Source organism: Solanum verrucosum, unplaced genomic scaffold (genome assembly GCF_900185275.1).
Source record: "Solanum verrucosum unplaced genomic scaffold, falcon-dt-bn FXZP01000170.1, whole genome shotgun sequence".
In the NCBI taxonomy this organism is placed as follows: Eukaryota; Viridiplantae; Streptophyta; class Magnoliopsida; order Solanales; family Solanaceae; genus Solanum; species Solanum verrucosum.
Genome location: NW_026020395.1, coordinates 1,349,121 through 1,365,643, shown reverse-complemented (window position 1 = coordinate 1,365,643; position 16,523 = coordinate 1,349,121). Strand labels below are relative to the sequence as shown.

The following is a 16,523-nucleotide window of genomic DNA, read 5'->3' as shown; positions in this document are numbered from 1 at the left end:
GTGAACTGGTAGATAGTGAAAGCATTAAAACTCTAGATGAGGTAGCAGCAGGGGACTCGAACGAACATTATGCATTGGGTCAGTCTTCAAGTTTTGTTGTGGTTTCAAGTTAAAACTTATTTTTCAGGTTTGACCAACACTCTAGTGAAAGATGATAACCTTGAGATTTTAAGAATGTGTATTATTCATTAATGTCTATGCACAATAGCCTACTATAGAACTATACCTGTACATAAAAGAATTATCTATCCTATTGCTTTCCCTATGGAGTATATCCACGTGACAACATGTTTTTACCAGTATCTTGCTATTCTACAGTTACAGAACAATATGTGTACATGCAAGTTATGTAGTGTAAAGTAGAGATCACTAATGTTTCTTCTTTCCTGCAAGAATTGGCTGAATTTGCAGCCTCCTACTGAAAGCCTCATTGAACAGAAACCGAGTTTGGAAAGCCGAAATTATTGGAAGCCAAGCCAATGAAGCTAAAGGCGCAAAAAGAACAACACCCATTCCATAGTCATAAGCTCGAGCAAACACTCGAGTGAAGTGCCACAATCCAGTACCTTCAATCTTTGGTCTCACTACTTGGCCAACCTGTGAGGAAAACAGCACCATTTACGCAATTAAAAACGAGACAAAAAACAGGACAGAGAAGAGGAGAAAGTATGTGTAGGAAATAGGCAAGAACATATACTGGGCTTACCAATATCAAGCCCCAACCAGTTGGTAGAAAAGCTAGACAGCAGATAATCAAATCTTTCACTGACAGATGACATATGATTGACAGGGTAATAATAGTTGCCACAACTCCTAGGAAAAGACAAGCTTTAAACAGTCGGAAAGTTAAGTGATGGTTTGCGCTTAAAAACCGCCTTCCAATATTCAGCATCTGGAAAATTCAGTAAGAAAAACAACGTCATACTCAGTGTAGTTCCACAAAATAGGGTTTGGAGAGGGTATAGTCTCAAATAGACCTTAGACTCAAGGAAAAACAAATCAAAGCAATCCAGAAAACGAAGTGATAGATGTGAAGTATATCAGCATTGTAAAAGAGACACAGAAAATTAAAGGCAATGTGCAGGAAGAAGCTTACCTTCATCAAGAGGAAAATAAAAGCAATGACAACCCATGAGAGCACATAGACAACAATATTTTTACTTTGATTGGATATGTCAAGGTGATACACCAGTCCATATTGGTAAAGGAAAAATCTCAGTGAAAGGAGTATCTCAATTAACCGCGAAAATAGCCCAGCATGACGAAGATGAGCTTGTTCATCATTCCACCAAGATTGCCAACTTTTATCTTGTTGTATCCCTATACCACCTTGTTGATTAATCCACTTGTTCCAATCTTTCCAGTCATCGACTATCTTTCCCCAATCAAATCCAGAAGGATTAAACAGAAATGGTGCAAACAACCAAGTAAATGACATGAACCATATTGCATATGTAGTTAAAACATATGCCAAATTACTCTCATATGATCGCCTAAACAAATCATAAACAATCAACAGAAGCAGAAGTTCAAATCCTTTGATGAAGTGACTCCGAGAGTAAAGTCTATAGTTTTCAGTGAAGCTGGCATGAAAAACCACAACTTTACGACCAGTAGGTCTATACTTGGCACCTCCATGAAGAATTGTTCTGCCATAGTAATGAGATTTTGTTCCATAGGAAAAAGTAAAGAAAACAGCAGCCAGTTGCAGTTGCATCAGAACAAAATCTTTAAGAGCATTAAGATAACCGCGCTCAAGTCCCAACTCAATGATCATTGGTAACCCTGTTAAAAGTCCAAGCTGGATAAATGATTGAGAAGCTAGAGCTGTTTCCAGTGACTTTATGTTTTGCAGTTTTGCCTCAACGAGTAGTGCTCTTTGTAGACCACTTAATACCATGTAGAGCTGACCGTATAGAAACACATAAATCGTAATCACTGATATCTGCATAGTTTTGACAGCAGAAATTAAAAGAGACATATAAATCAGCATATCAGAACATAAGCACATTAGTTATAGGATTTAATGTAGTTACCAGGCTGTTGAAGTAGAAGCCAACTGTTGTAAAATAACATGAGAGCATTCGAAAGAAGTCAAATCTATGGCCAAGGCGATACATATCACGACTGATTGTTTGTTCACTGTTTCCATTTGCAACTTTAGCTTCAAACTTTGAAATCTGGTTAAGGCCTACATCACGACCTTTTCCAACTTGCATGTACTCAAGATATGTAACATGTCCACGTCTCAGAGTCGTGTTAAATCCTACATTATATCAGATACTGTCATGTGTTTTCTAGTCTATACAACTTTATGATGTCAAGTTAACATTTTGCATTAACAGAAAACCTGCAAAAACATCTTCGCTCAAGTTGATTGTTTTGGATGCTTTGCTAATGCCACCTCTTGTCAAATGAAATACTCGATCAAACACATCCGGGTGCCCATAATGGAACCTGACCCTGAAATTTTCGATGGAAAAGGAAAGCTGTTGTAAGCAATCTGAATACAACATTATATACTTTTTTTGTTTCCTTTATGCAAAGAGCTTCTAAACAAGAAAAATACCATGTGACTTTTGGAAAGAAATTCAGTTAATGGTCAAAAACACACCTAAATCATCATTTTTTCGCGAGTTTCATACATCAACTATCCATTGTTCTCTTTACCTACCTAAACTATCACTCTCTTTGTATTAAAACACACCTCGATGCTGAGTTGGCCAAATATTTGTTCCTAATCGACAACAGGTGTGTGTAGGCTAACTCAGCATCAACACGCGTTTTAATACAAAGGGAGTGATACTGTGATAGTTGAGGAATGAAACTTTCGAAAAGGTGATAGTTTAGGTATGCTTTTACCATTAACTCAAAGGTATATAGAACTTATCTTTTATCTCCCAAAGATAATTTCCTTATTATTCATTTGATCACTATTACATAAAAGTAAGCATGTAAATATAGGGCTTAAATTACCTGAGTGGATTAGCCAGAAGCCTCTGGCCGATGGTGACAAAGCTGGTTTCTTGATAGGACATAAACCAAGCTAAAGAAGAAACACTGCAATCAGGATGAAAGTTTTTTTAGCATTTTACTCAAAAAATTCTCTTCTTTAGTCTTTTTTTCTTTTAATATCTATTTTTCTCTTTCTAGAGTAAACTCGTTCTGCATAACACACAAAAATATTGTTGTTGATAATGTACGTACTAGATAGTTTCATAATCAGGTAATCACACAATTCTTAGATGCTGACCTTCCTGTAAATATGTGTTCTCTCATGCCAAGTATTGTGGGAGGACGCCGACCACTGTGTTTCAGGAACTCTTGCAAAATATTTCGTATTTTCAAAGCTTCTTCTAAATAATTATCCTGTAAAAAACAAGCTATTAGAACATATATATATATATATATATGTGATTATTCTTTTTCAAAATCCTAAGGCTGATGAATACCTGGTTCATGTCAATTGTTTGGAGAGCTTCACCGCGTGTGAAAATTATGGAATGATTTTGATTTTCAGGTTTTCCTTCTCCAATATTTGGTGGACCTGGAAGCTTTACGCGGTATACTTCCTACAACAGTTGAAAAAGATTTGTAAGAGTAAGCATAGACCAAGAATTAGAAGACATTGTTGTTCATTTTGATACATAACACAAAACAAATAGATAGATCTTCCTTACTGCATTTTCTTGAGAAGTCATGTGCATATTGACAGTGAAGTATCCAAGAATATGAAGCAAAAGACAGTTTTCAACTGCTTGGAGGATTCTTTTTTAATACCTGATCAAAACCGTTAACAGCTTTAACAAGAATAGATGAATAAACTTTTCGTGGCCCGTCTGCTGTAATTTCTTCTTTCTCCTCAACATAAGCAACACGTAAAGAAGGGTACCTTTAAGCAAAACATCGATAAATTAGCATAGTTAAATTTCCGAAAACAGTCTGTTCAAGTACAAAAGTACCCTGAATGAAAGTTTCACTTGGAAAAAGTACCTTTTCATCAAATTGAGTATGTCTTGAGCCTGAGGGTCACCAGTAGTCTTCTGTAATCCATATATTTGACAAGACACAACATGTATAAATTTCATGTCTGCCATGGCTTCAAGTTGAGCTGATAATGTATCATTTTTCCTCTCAATTGCATCATAACCTTGGAGGATATCTGGTGCAAGACAGAAACATGCAGATGATGTTCACTTGAGTCGAATATCGGTGTAGGGAGAGAATCAAAATATCTGAATATGACAAACCTTCATCCTCAGCCATGTCAAGAAAAGCTTGCAACTTCAGTGCTTTCCTGTAGTACATCATTCCTCGGACTGTTTTGGTTAACGAAAGAAAACAAAGAACATTTCTAGTAACGACAAAATTCAAAATTTCAGCTTATATCGAAATAACTTTTAGAGGAAAGATAAATCTACCAGTTCTGCTTAGAGTTTGCCCTCGGAAAGAAGCCCAATTTCTCTCCTCTTCTTCAATTTCATCACTAGATTCATCTATTCCTTCCTTTTCCATGCGCTCCAAAAAGTTTTCCCATTCATCTGAGGACATATAATTAATACGAATATTTAGTTAATCAAAACTTATGAGATGGAAGAAGCTCTCTTTCACTCTCTTAAGTCATAGAGAAGTTTCGTCGTGGCAACCTGGAAATATCTTTTTCATATAGAATAGGATAGAGACTCCAGCTTGTTTTCTTGAATTGAGCTCCTTCTTTGAAAATTTGACTTCCTCCATGAAATGTGGAGTTAGAACACTGTATAGTAAACATGTCCCTGTAAGTCAGTTTACTTGTTGAAACCTGAGTATGTACTTAATTCCACATAAGAGTAGGAATTTTATGCGAAGTGACAAAAATATCAAGTAATGTGATGAAATCTGACCTGAATGATAACATGTTCCGCACCTTTGGAGCACTTGGCATGTTCATAGACAGAGAAGTAGCAAAAAAGCAAATCCTCCTACGGGCCTCCAAGTTAGTCGGTATATCCAGTGCTTTATCTTTTACAGTAAGCAGTAAACGAAACCGCTTGATCTACAATTGAAACTAAATCAGTCTCCATACATGCAATAGGTTTGTGTAGCTACACATGTTTTTAAGTATGCCTATCATGGCTGAAAAATGACCCTTCATGATATAAGTAATCGCAAAACCACAAGTAGTGAAGTATTTGGAACACCTTCTCCAATAAGGAATCACTATCTGGCAATGGAAAATGTATTGAATCCTTAGATGCAAACAGTGGTGCTTCAATCGAGACGAAATATTCAACAACCTCTTCCCCACTATGCAGGTGAACATTAAGTGACTCCAACGTTCTGCAACCACGAAGGATGGTTGGTTAGAAACAACATAAATGTAAGTATTATTATGACTTGAAATTCTTTAGGCATCTAACCTTGACCCATTTAACATCATATCGGTTGTTACAAGCTCAAAGATATCTTGAATTGCCAATACAACTTTGTTATGAAGGCTTTCGTTTCCCTCGACCTTGATAAACCAATGTGTCAATACGGAAAGCATGAGTAAATGAAGAAATTGGTTATAGGAAGAGAGTAAAAGGTTGATGCTTGTGTGCAAATTTACCAGAAGTTGAAGTAAAGTAATACACTTAGCGCATAGAACCGGCAGTTGGCTCATCTTCAAGTCCTTGAGAAGTGTTGATTTTTGAATGCTTTCATCAATTTCATCTAATATACCAGAAATAACCCTGAAAGGTAGACAACCATGTTATGAATGGGAGTCTAAAATTGAAAAAAAATGAAAATGCAGAAAGCACTTTCACTAGTATTGATTTTAGTACTCTCACCGTTTCAATTCGTTTGTCTGGTTTTGACTTGACACGGAGTTTAAGAAAGTAAGGCAGAATTAAATTGCATTTGAAATAATAGTCTAAAAAATTACCTTCTCTCAAGGTCACCAACAACAAGAATTTCGAGTATGTATTTCAGCGATTCATAACACTCTATCACAACCATATACATGTATGTATCCTTCTTGATTGTTCTTAAAAGCGTTTCATCCTTTCCCTCAAAGTCTCGTGCAATAGATAATGCATTTGCAAGCTACCAGCAGATCAACGATAAGTCAAACAGAAACAATGCTAATATCAAACTAGACAAAGCTTCAAGATTAACATGGTACCTTGTCTGCTAAAAGAAAAATGGGCCAATAAACTCGACCAGAGAGTAATTCTGGTGATACAGGTATTTTCATCAAATCCATCTCCCTGTTGTCAGTTATTACACAAAAGTCTTAGCTTTTTATAAAGAACAGCATGTCCAAATAAGCTAGACAGAAATAATTAACCTGTCACTTATCACGTCCTCCTCACGGAAGCTACTGATGATCTGGTTCCACACAAGAGCAAACTTCACAACATTGCTCTTTTCCCTTTCTGATAAGTGAAAGTTCTGCCAAACGGAACACCAGAGGGATGAGACAGAATTATAAAGAAATTAGTAAGTAAACTTTAAAAATTTCAATGGTAAAAACCTTTTGGAATTGGAACGTCAAAGGGATGAGCCAATTCATTAAGGTGTTTCGAGAATCTTTTGCTTCGGGTGGGACAAGACGATCACTGAAAGCTTCAGGTAATGAGTAAAATCTACTTCTCAGCATTCCCAATGTCCGAATCTGTGGTAAATAAAAGAGTTGAGAGTATCCATATAATGGCTTAAAATTTAACTAAAAACAACTCACCTCACCAAGATGCTGGAGGATTCCATACACTCCGCCAAAGACTGCACAGTAGACAGAATACCAGATTTGTGCATCCATGAAATATACCTGAAACAACAAGATTCAGCACGGAAGATTGTTATGTTTAAAAGAAAAATACGAAGCTTCAGAAACAGAAGATGAAATCATAATATAACTTACAAGTACAATTGGAGCCCATATAGCAGCTAGTGCTCCAGCATTGCTCTTGACTAAATTGGAAAAAAATCTTTCAGAGGATTTACATATATATCTACACTCTTCAGCTACTTACGAAGATAAAAAGGTTTAGACAATTACCTTTAGGGAAAAGCTCGTGCCAGTCGTAATTTTTTACTCCGATTGCCATGATCTGTCTTGTAGGTGATATAAGTGGTTTTATCTGGATATTTCATGATAAGTCAACTAGTAGCTTGTGGGCACAGATGGATGTGTCAAATATTTAATGGACGTGTCAATGATCAAATTAGCAATACTAACTTGTAAACCAATAAGAAGCCTTAGAACTACTCACCTCAAATGTGTAGCTAAATATAAGTTTGCTTATTAACAAGAACAGCCAGAAAATGGTATATCTAAAACCAGAAATAAGGCTTAATGAGAAACTCATCAAGAGATTACTTCAAATAAAAAAATAGGCTCAGAGTAGGGATAGTAAGAAATACTTCAGAAGGGAGAGTTGGCTTTCTTGCATTCCTCGCCCAACATATAGCTTAGGCTGCATTACGAAAACCAAGAAAAGTGAAAATTTGACCAATGTATAACAGAACAAGTTTCTTTTGGACTGTCTTTCTCCAACACAGTTGTGCATGCTAGGATCAGGACACTGAAAGTTTACCTGAGTCCACCAGGATAAGAACATGCATATCCGGTAATTGGAGGTCTCGATATATTTTCCAACCACAGGCACAAAAAATAGAACCATGTCAACTGCATTGGTCATCAAGTAGAATGCAACTGCAACCATATAGGAAGAATAGCACCATTCTCCAAGCCAACTCCCACTTTGTGTTGAATAACAAGTATATTTTTTACGAGAACTAGCATAATATACGGGAAGAATGATGGTCCACATCATAGCAACAACCACCCTCAGCACATGTTTCAGAGTTTGATTAGGGTCTATTGTACATCGAGCTTTCCATGTAAAGATGATATCAAGAATAACTGCAAGAATGAGAATCTCATCATACGTTTTGTCTTAAGTTATGATACGTAAGTAGATAATAAAAGATGAAAAAGGTGGACAACAAAATAACAAGAGACTTAGTAGGCATACCATTTACAAGTTTAAGAACTGCTGAAGTGATGAAGATACTCATAACATCCTCGAGTACTGTTGCATCAAAGACTTGTAGAGGAGACTCCAAATCGTGAGAAGCCATTATTATCATTGCCTAAAAGAAAACAGTCAAGAAATTAAGAAAAAGAAAATGGAGCTTAGAAACCTAGTAAGAATGTATACTTAAGCTGTTGTTAATATCTTATCTTACACAAACAGACCTGAAGTGATAGGATAAAAAAGCTCCACATCCTGTCAAAGCATCTGAAAATCTGCCAAAATGAGCGGATTTCTACAAAATTTGTCTTCCCCAGCCACTTTGGTTCACGCACTTCATCCACTAGGATCTGAAGATCACAGAATGAAACTGTAATTTTAGAATTTTACTAGAAGGGCAGCCCAGTGTATGAAGCATCCTGTGTTAGCAAGGTTTGGGGAAGGGCCACACCCCAAGGGGTGTGATGTAGACAGACTAACCTAATGCAAGCATTAGTGGCTACTCCCACGGTTTGCACCCGTGACCTATAGGTCCATGAAGACAACTTTACCGTTGTTCCGAGGCTCCCTTCAATTTTGGAATTTACTATCTTAAACATAAGGAAAAAAGAACTGATATTGAATATGCTTAGTCCTGGTGTTGCAAATTGTAAAGACGGACATGCATGTACGAGAGAAATTACTTATGTTGCCACATCAAAAGCCACCTTAGAGCATGTATTAACTCACATTTCCTTTTTGATCATTTCAATTGTAATTACAATACAATTAATAACCATTTCAGTTGATAAAATCATAAAATACACGAGTCGTTTGAACCAATACAGAGAACCTTTCAAGCTAATATGTGAACATGCTACACATAAGAAACAGGAATGCAATACGTTGATAGACAGAAGGCTACATCATTGAAAGAGAAAAGCCATGTATCCCTTCCAAAAGACCTTATGTAGAAGCGTGCGATAAAAAGGTTTTGAGCCCATTTTTTCTTTATTTTACAGAAAAGGAAAAGCAGTTAACGAAACAAATACGAGATACAGTGAGATAAAAAGCAAATTTGCATTATCAATGAAACGCCAGGATGCTTTCTTGTGTCTATGTACACTATTTACTTTAATTTGAAATGTCAACAGGGTAACTTACCCCCATTTCTTCATCTTCATTTGCATCCTTGTTTTCTTGAAGGTCGGAAGCAGAAGCCTTTTCTTTTTTATCTTTGACATTATTTGGAGTTTCTGTACAAAAGAAATCATGATCCAGACGCATGGGCCAACCTATTTGAAAACAATCTGGAGACCTGAAACAGAGAAGCAACCAGCGGATCACAACAAATTCCTGACATATTTAAGGAGTCTCTCAACTGAAATATAAGATTGGCATTGAGAGAAAGTTATCTCTACCAAAAGAATTCATTCAGATCATCATAGTTCCTCCATGTCGAATGATCAGCTGTTCCTTTTCCGTTTTTCATAGCTTCCTTGAGTGTTTCAGGGACAAGGTTAGAAACTGAAATTATGGAGATCAGAGGTAAATGCATGTCCAAACTATGAAGTACCTTATTTATGACATCATACACCGGAAACACTACATTGTTGAGAAAAGATTCTGAATCTCCTTGGTAAGCTGGCATGACCTTTTCTCCGGTTGTCATGCTTATAGCACCAGTTAGCATGCTATGCAGCTCATATGCCATCTGCAAGAGAGAATATGTTTTTTCATCATATTTACATTGTATCATAAAATAGAGGTGTTAGAGTGGGTTAGAGTCCCACATCGGTTGAGGAATGGACTTGTGGTTTGATTATGTAGACTTTGGGAAATCCTCCCCTCATGAGCTAACTTTTGGGGTTGACTTAAGACTCAAGTGTCATATCTTTACATGGTATATAAGAACCAGGTTCATCCCTATTTGGGCTCCCAGTCGAGTGGGGTAGAATCCTACATCGGTTGGGGGAATGGACTGATGGTTTGCTTATATGGACTTGGGCAATCCCCCCCTCATAAGCTAGCTTTTCGGATTGAGTTAGGCCCAAGTGTCATATATTTTCAATAGGCAAAGAAAGAGAATATTTATTGGATCTCAATCTCCAAAACTTATACAAGTATTTGAACACAGTCACCTTTATAGAAATGGTATAAAATGTCAGCTTACATGGTGAAACATGTAACACAAGCATTCTGGCATAAACCTTAAATTTGCAGCCTCTCCCCATATCAGAAGATAAAGAGCTATATACAGAAGTTTGTACTGCTGAGCCTCCTGTTTCAGATATGGCACCCTGAAGAGCCATGAGATAACGAAAAATATGTTAGAGAGTGATAAGAAGTAAGAAGAGAAATAACTTCAGAAAGCAGAAGGAATTCAAAGTCTATCGTCATGTCACAGATTATCTTACCTAATATTGCTCTTTCGTCCCAAAAATTTGCACCAATCTGTATAATTTTTAAAAAACTTCTTCATCAGCTCATCAACAGCAACATCCCCTAGCTAATACCCGGAAAGTAAGCGTAACAAAGTCGATTAAAATGAAAATTGAAATGACACCTTAACTAGAAAGAGCCAGGCAACACTAGGACAGCACCTTGGGTACTAATACTTGCTTCTGAGTCTGCCGAACATGTGTGTTAGCAAGTAATAAAATTAAATGCTCTCTCTGGTTGGCCACATTCCCTTTCTGGCAAGAGAAAAGTGATATTAACTATTGATGTGATAGATAGGAGGATAAAATGCTTGACTTAGAGTTGTGAAGTCCATAAGAAATGATGAGATTTCCAGCTTTTATAATGTTGACACAAACAAAAATGGATAAAGAAAGAAACGGTAGTGGAACGGAGAATATTTGAACTGAGAATGCTAGAAAGGTTAGTACTTGAAATCCAAAGCAAAACTGAAGCCACTTGAACAAATCCAGGTTGGTTTCTTGTTTTCGACAATCTTCCAGGAAAGGCAAACCACGAACATCCCGAACTGCAGCAACCGCAATTTTAACCTGTGGAACATTAAGCTCATTACATATGAGCTGCCACATGGAAGGAAAGAAAACAAAATTGGCCAATAAATAGGCTTTTTTCACCTAACATGGGCAAAAAGATGGAAGTAACTGCCACAGTCAAAACTATTTAGCCAGCCAAACTCATAGAATTATCTATACATACCTCAGGGAGTTGCATGATCGCGTGATGAATTCCTCCTTGATCAAGTGGAAGAATGTTATATGACACAAAGAGTTCAGATTTGGCATCGCTACTCTCACTCCCAGCCTAATAAGAAGATACATGGAACGTTCTATTAGCAAGTAAACCAAAGATTGAGCTAATCAAAGTAATAAGAGAAGGAAATCGCGTAAACAAAACCTCAACACCTGCTGCTCTGGAAACTGTATCCAATGCTTCAAACAATACTGAAGCAACGACACGTGCTTTAGTCAGCCTTTCTCTGTGCAAGTAAGAGAACAGAACATGAATATTACTGAAATAAGTACTGATGATTTTAAGGACATCAGCACTCTTGTACCAAAGATAATTCTTAACCGAGTCGAATTATTACCTATTTTCAAGATTACTCTCCCCACCATGTTTGATTATGAAGTCTTTATACTCACGATAAGCACGTCTAAGTTCACGTAAATCAGTCCTTTCCTTCCTTTTCCTGAGGGTAACTTCTTCATCCTATAATTCATAAATCAGACGTGGCAATTCAATAGCATGAATCTAGACAGTACCACGAAACTATTACAAATACTATTAACTCAGTTTAAACTGTGTAATGGTATGTCTCGGGATGAAATTGTTAGTCGACCACGAAGAATTGAAGCAAAATTTGATATTGACATTTACAATCAGATTGAGTAACTGAGTAATTATCCTTTTTTCTGCAGAATAAGAGTGTACCTGTTCAAGTCGTTGAAGAAGGGCAGTTTTAAACTGTCGTACTCCTCGGCCATTCGAATTCCTATCCAAGTTATGTGCTACTTCGAATGCATGAAACCGACCTGATTAAGAAAACTGGATTAACCACTTATCACCAAAAAGAAAATAAGTACTATAACATTAAGAAGAAGAATGAGAAACCCAAATTATGATTAATAGTGCTCAATTCTCAAGAAACGTCTAATAAGCAGATTAACTTAGTAAACTATACCTTATATTTACTATTTTTCTTAATGTGTGTGAAATGAGATAAAGCACACTAATTATTTTGGGTCGGAGGGAGTACTATCTAAGAGAAATGTATTGGGAAAGTTGAATTGGAAAATCTCTAGCTTGTGGATCCTTCAACTGTTTTTGCATGCACACAGACATGTAATAATAAAACTACCTCTTCGAATTCAACGAATTATACTCATAATCTTTTTTACAGACAAGAATGGCACTCTGCCACTTTCACTATAACAGCTAAAACAAATCATCACACAAGAAATTTTTGAGATAAAGTCTTACAAAGATAAGCCACTCGAGGCTCCTCTGACTCGATAAGATTAGCTACTCGAAGAAATCTTTGAATCTCCGAAATCAAAGTCACTGGCAACTTCTCACTATCAAAGGGCTCAGGCACATGATCACGCCCGTAAGTGATTGATCTAGTATAGGGTCTTTCATTGCTTGTGGTATAAGCTCTTCTGCTGGTACTAGCAGTACTTTCTTGAATTGGTTCTGCAAGAACAATTTCTGCCATTTTTTGGGAATGAAGAGGAACAAGTATGCATGAGATTGAGAATATAAAAATAGGATCTTGACTGTATATACATGTTTTTTTTGGTTTGGTGTCAAAGTGTGAATTTGCTTTTTGGTTGCTTTTGGGATGTAATCTTTTTCACTTTTGCTTTTGATATTTGTGTTTTCTAAATGGGAGAGGGAGCTTTATCACTGTGGAAAACAATAAAGGAAGTTGAATGAACTTCTAAGCAGGTATTTTTAATGTTAAAATAATACTATAAAGAAATGGGACCAACAAAAGCCATTGTTCACTTGGTTAAGGCATGACATTACATTAAGAAACCATTCAGAATAAGGCGGAATACATGGATGAGCCCTTAAACTTGTCAGTAAATTTTATTTAGATACTCGAACTAGGGTCTATCCTGATTGAGTACTTGAACATCAGGATAAAGTGTTTGTATTAAACAGTTCCATCTCAAAATTTTGAAATGTGTATAATGTGCAAAATAATCATGTGTTCAGATGCTCAATGAAATTATGTAGCAATTTGAGTGTTTGTCGATATATTCAGCCTTAAAATAAACTCACCTTTGTTTAGTTCTACTTTTTCCCTGTTAAAATTTCTCTGTATCAAGTTAACTTTAAGGCAAATTTAGTACAGAGTTGAAAATACAAAGAGAGTGGACTTGTATAGAATGCTGGGGTTCTGATTTAACTGATACTGCAAGAATATGAAACAAAAAGGAAACATCTGCAGTGTTGTCCTATACCATTGCTCAAGGCTGCATGCGGAGTGATTGTAATACCATATTAACAGCCCAGCCCGTTAATGATGATGTCCGCTTTAAGTCTAGGTCCGCACAACTTTAAAATGCATGTCAGGGTCAGCTTGTTTCCCTTTATACCTAGCATCCCTCTCTATTTTATAGATGTAGGATTAGCCTAGAGTGATATACCTTTATGAGGTAATCTAGCAGTCAATGAAGTAAACGACTACCAAAATATTAGGTAGTTCTTCTCATCTATCGAAATGTTTGGTAGACAAAGTTATACTACAACTTATCTAGTATAATCTTCATAAGTAAGATCTGTAGTGATATGTACAGTAAGCATAATCAAAGTTATCTCGTATCTATGTTAATATGATAATAGATACCCAGTAAAATAGGTGAGATGCATGTAAGCTGATCTATACACGACTGTGATAATCCTTTCTAATGGTTTTCTTGATTTCTTTTTAATGAAAAAGAGTGATTAGCTACTTTACAAAATGAAGTCTTATTATGTCTTAGCAAAGCTACTTTAATTGCAAAGTAGAAGAAGCCATATATCAGATTTATGGGTTACAACTTGTCAGCCAGGCAAGATTCAACAAAGTAAAACAAATAGGAAAGCTATGTGCTTAAGCAATATACACTTAAGACTTGAAGCAATTAAGCAAAAGTTAATAAAAGGGTTTACTTTATTTGAGTGGAAAAAGCTTCACCTACCTTTTTCTTTAATACTCACAACCAAACAATTGACACAAAAAATGCTCTTACAATGTTGTTGAGTCATGGGGACCCTGCGGGGTATTCAGCTTTATTAACCTTTAAAAAAGACCATGAGACTATATACACAATTACAATAAAAAGAGAAATAATTCAGATTTCTTACTGATAGGCCAATCAATAAGTACTTGAGACATTGGAAAAGTAACCTATTATATTACTGCATTTAGCTATTTCTTCCCTGTTAAGGATTAAAAGAGGGTCCGTGAGATTTTTATATCATCAAATTATTTTTCCTGATGTAGCAGGCAATTACTTGTATTTTCAACAGTACAAAATTTCATTTTTTAAAAAGGTTTACAACGTAGAAATCCTTCGATAGACCTGATAATGTTTACAAAAAAATGGAAGGTGTATAGATTAAACTCTTATTACATTGCTAATAGATAGTTTTTTGGTCGGAAAAGACTACTATTACATAGCTAATAGAGAATTAGCTATATAATGATTTGCTCAGTAGTTTTTACACAAATGACACCAGTCTTAGTTGAGCAAGGAGACGCCATGAAAACTACAATAGCGAACTTCAGGATTCCAGCTGGCATGTATATCTACCATTGACATTCTTAGTGTAGCACTTGTCATATTTCCCAAACACAGAGTTCTTGACCACTTGTCAATAGGTTTAAGAAGAGCAAGGGTAACTTTACCGAGCTAGAGCCTTCACTGTATTTGCAGTCATTTATAGCTTGAGTAAGCCTATAGTGCTCCACAATTCCTGCAGAAAGCATAGCCATCACCGTTGTGACTAGTCCAATTCACATCCTTTGAAGTTGAGTTAGCTCGGTGTGGTCACACTTGCTCCTCTTAAACCTAAGTGGATCAAGAACTCGGTGTTTGAGAAACATGGCAGGTGCTACACTAAGGATGTCAAAGGTAGACATACATGCTGCTGGGATCCTGAAGTTCACTTTTGTAGTTTTCATGGCATCACCTTGCTCAACAAAGAGTGACGTCATTTGTGTGAAAACTACCGAGTAAATCATTACATAGCTAAATCAGCAGCAGTCTCAAAACACATTTGATCATTTCAACTTGTGAATAGGGAAAAGCTGCCATTGGCTGTGATCACTCTGCTTCTGGTTGCCAAGTTCCTTAAAGATCACCACAGCTGCTCCAACTTGGAACCTGCAACATGAAAAAATTTATTTTTAGTGCATAATTATAGAATGCTGAATAGACTGTCTATGGAATAAGCTCTATGTGACCGTGACTTGTTACAGTGAATGGTTTATGAATGACAGTCACAAATATGAGATTTTGTTGGCATAGTGGATTAAACTTCTATTGCATTTCTACACTTGAAACCATTGGTGTGTAGCATTTTTCTACCACCAATTGTGGAGTTCTCCACTCTGCACTCCTTTGTAGCTGCAACTAGAACTTGAATAAGTAAAGTTGTGATGCTAGTGCTAATAATGCAAATCTCTGTCAATTAAGTTTTTCGAGGACTATTACAATCAACACTAATGATTAAGAAAAATAACACACTGCGAGATAATAGCAGCAATATCAAATCTTTTGGATTTGCAATGGGGTTTTAGCATCTATACAAGTACCATGGAAGTGCACTGAGGGTTTGGTCTAGCGGTCAATGAAGTACCGCAAACCATGGGAGTTGGGAGACTTGGGTTCAATAGAGAAAATGCCAGATGACTCCTGTCTTGATGACAGAGTTACTCCAGTGCCTATGTTGGTGGAAGATAACAAGTACCCCGTAAAATAGTCGAGGTACGTGCAAGTTGGGTCAGACATCACTGTTATAAAAAAAGGAAACAAATCCAAAATTTCCTTCGACTTGTGCCCTTATTCATAGATGGAACATTAATCTAAAATCAAATTCTAACTACTATAGTACCCTCGTGATGCCCTGTAATATTAAAGAGAAAAAAAATCATACTCAATAAATTGTTATCATATTCTCTTCTTAAGCACATTAAAGTTTTAATATTTGATCAATAGTAAAAGTTTAACCATTTGATCTACCACCTTTGATAAGAGGCCACCAGAGAAAGAAAAAATTATTTCCTCCATCTATAATTGCCATAAGAACAGTTTTATGTGCAATAAAATTTAGAGACGGTTGATGAATCCATTAAATTTTTGGGAAAATGCATAAGTACCCCCGAACCTATGCCCGAAATCTCAGAGACACACTTATACTATACTAAGGTCCTATTACCCCCTGAACTTATTTTATAAATAATTTTCTACCCCTTTTCAGCCTACGTGGCACTATCCTTGAAAAAATTATCAACACGCATTGGGCCCACAAGATAGTGCCACGTAGGCCGAAAAGGGGTAGAAAATT

At 36.3% G+C, this 16,523-nt stretch overlaps 1 protein-coding gene across 3 annotated transcripts; it reads right to left on the bottom strand.

Annotated features, from left to right (window-relative positions):
* Window positions 1-160: 160 nt before the first annotated feature.
* On the bottom strand, window positions 161-12,809 carry LOC125839297 (putative callose synthase 8). 3 transcript variants are annotated; one of them, XM_049518285.1, is made up of 41 exons: window positions 12,444-12,809; window positions 11,895-11,995; window positions 11,551-11,672; window positions 11,347-11,439; window positions 11,160-11,256; window positions 10,874-10,993; window positions 10,586-10,678; window positions 10,400-10,491; window positions 10,156-10,282; window positions 9,559-9,696; window positions 9,404-9,480; window positions 9,147-9,300; window positions 8,228-8,353; window positions 8,004-8,121; window positions 7,563-7,891; window positions 7,390-7,442; window positions 7,239-7,299; window positions 7,025-7,106; window positions 6,887-6,936; window positions 6,707-6,793; window positions 6,500-6,640; window positions 6,314-6,417; window positions 6,149-6,233; window positions 5,909-6,069; window positions 5,591-5,714; window positions 5,400-5,494; window positions 5,181-5,319; window positions 4,884-5,035; window positions 4,647-4,756; window positions 4,422-4,541; window positions 4,251-4,319; window positions 3,994-4,162; window positions 3,781-3,892; window positions 3,453-3,572; window positions 3,254-3,369; window positions 2,977-3,060; window positions 2,351-2,463; window positions 2,037-2,266; window positions 1,097-1,945; window positions 707-892; window positions 161-597 (listed from the first exon to the last, which is right to left on the bottom strand). In XM_049518285.1, the coding sequence occupies exons 1-41, from the start codon at window positions 12,676-12,678 to the stop codon at window positions 370-372; spliced, it is 5,862 nt and encodes a 1,953-aa protein (XP_049374242.1). In that variant the 5' UTR covers window positions 12,679-12,809; the 3' UTR covers window positions 161-369. The 3 variants fall into 3 exon arrangements, with proteins under 3 accessions (XP_049374242.1, XP_049374240.1, XP_049374241.1); XM_049518283.1 differs by lacking the exons at window positions 11,160-11,256; window positions 11,347-11,439; window positions 11,551-11,672; window positions 11,895-11,995; window positions 12,444-12,809 and having other exon boundaries at window positions 10,400-10,436; XM_049518284.1 differs by lacking the exons at window positions 10,586-10,678; window positions 10,874-10,993; window positions 11,160-11,256; ... (2 more) ...; window positions 11,895-11,995; window positions 12,444-12,809 and adding an exon at window positions 10,549-10,564 and having other exon boundaries at window positions 10,400-10,436.
* Between the last annotated feature and the right edge of the window lie 3,714 nt (window positions 12,810-16,523).

Bases quoted from the DNA above. Each gene is read 5' to 3' on its own strand.
- LOC125839297 (XM_049518285.1), bottom strand. From the start codon at position 12,678: ATGGCAGAAATTGTTCTTGCAGAACCAATTCAAGAAAGTACTGCTAGT. The intron at 11,673-11,894 runs GTACACTCTTAT...TATGAATTATAG, and splicing joins TTCTTCAACGACTTGAACAG to GATGAAGAAGTTACCCTCAG. The intron at 6,418-6,499 runs GTTTTTACCATT...TCCGTTTGGCAG, and splicing joins TGACGTTCCAATTCCAAAAG to AACTTTCACTTATCAGAAAG.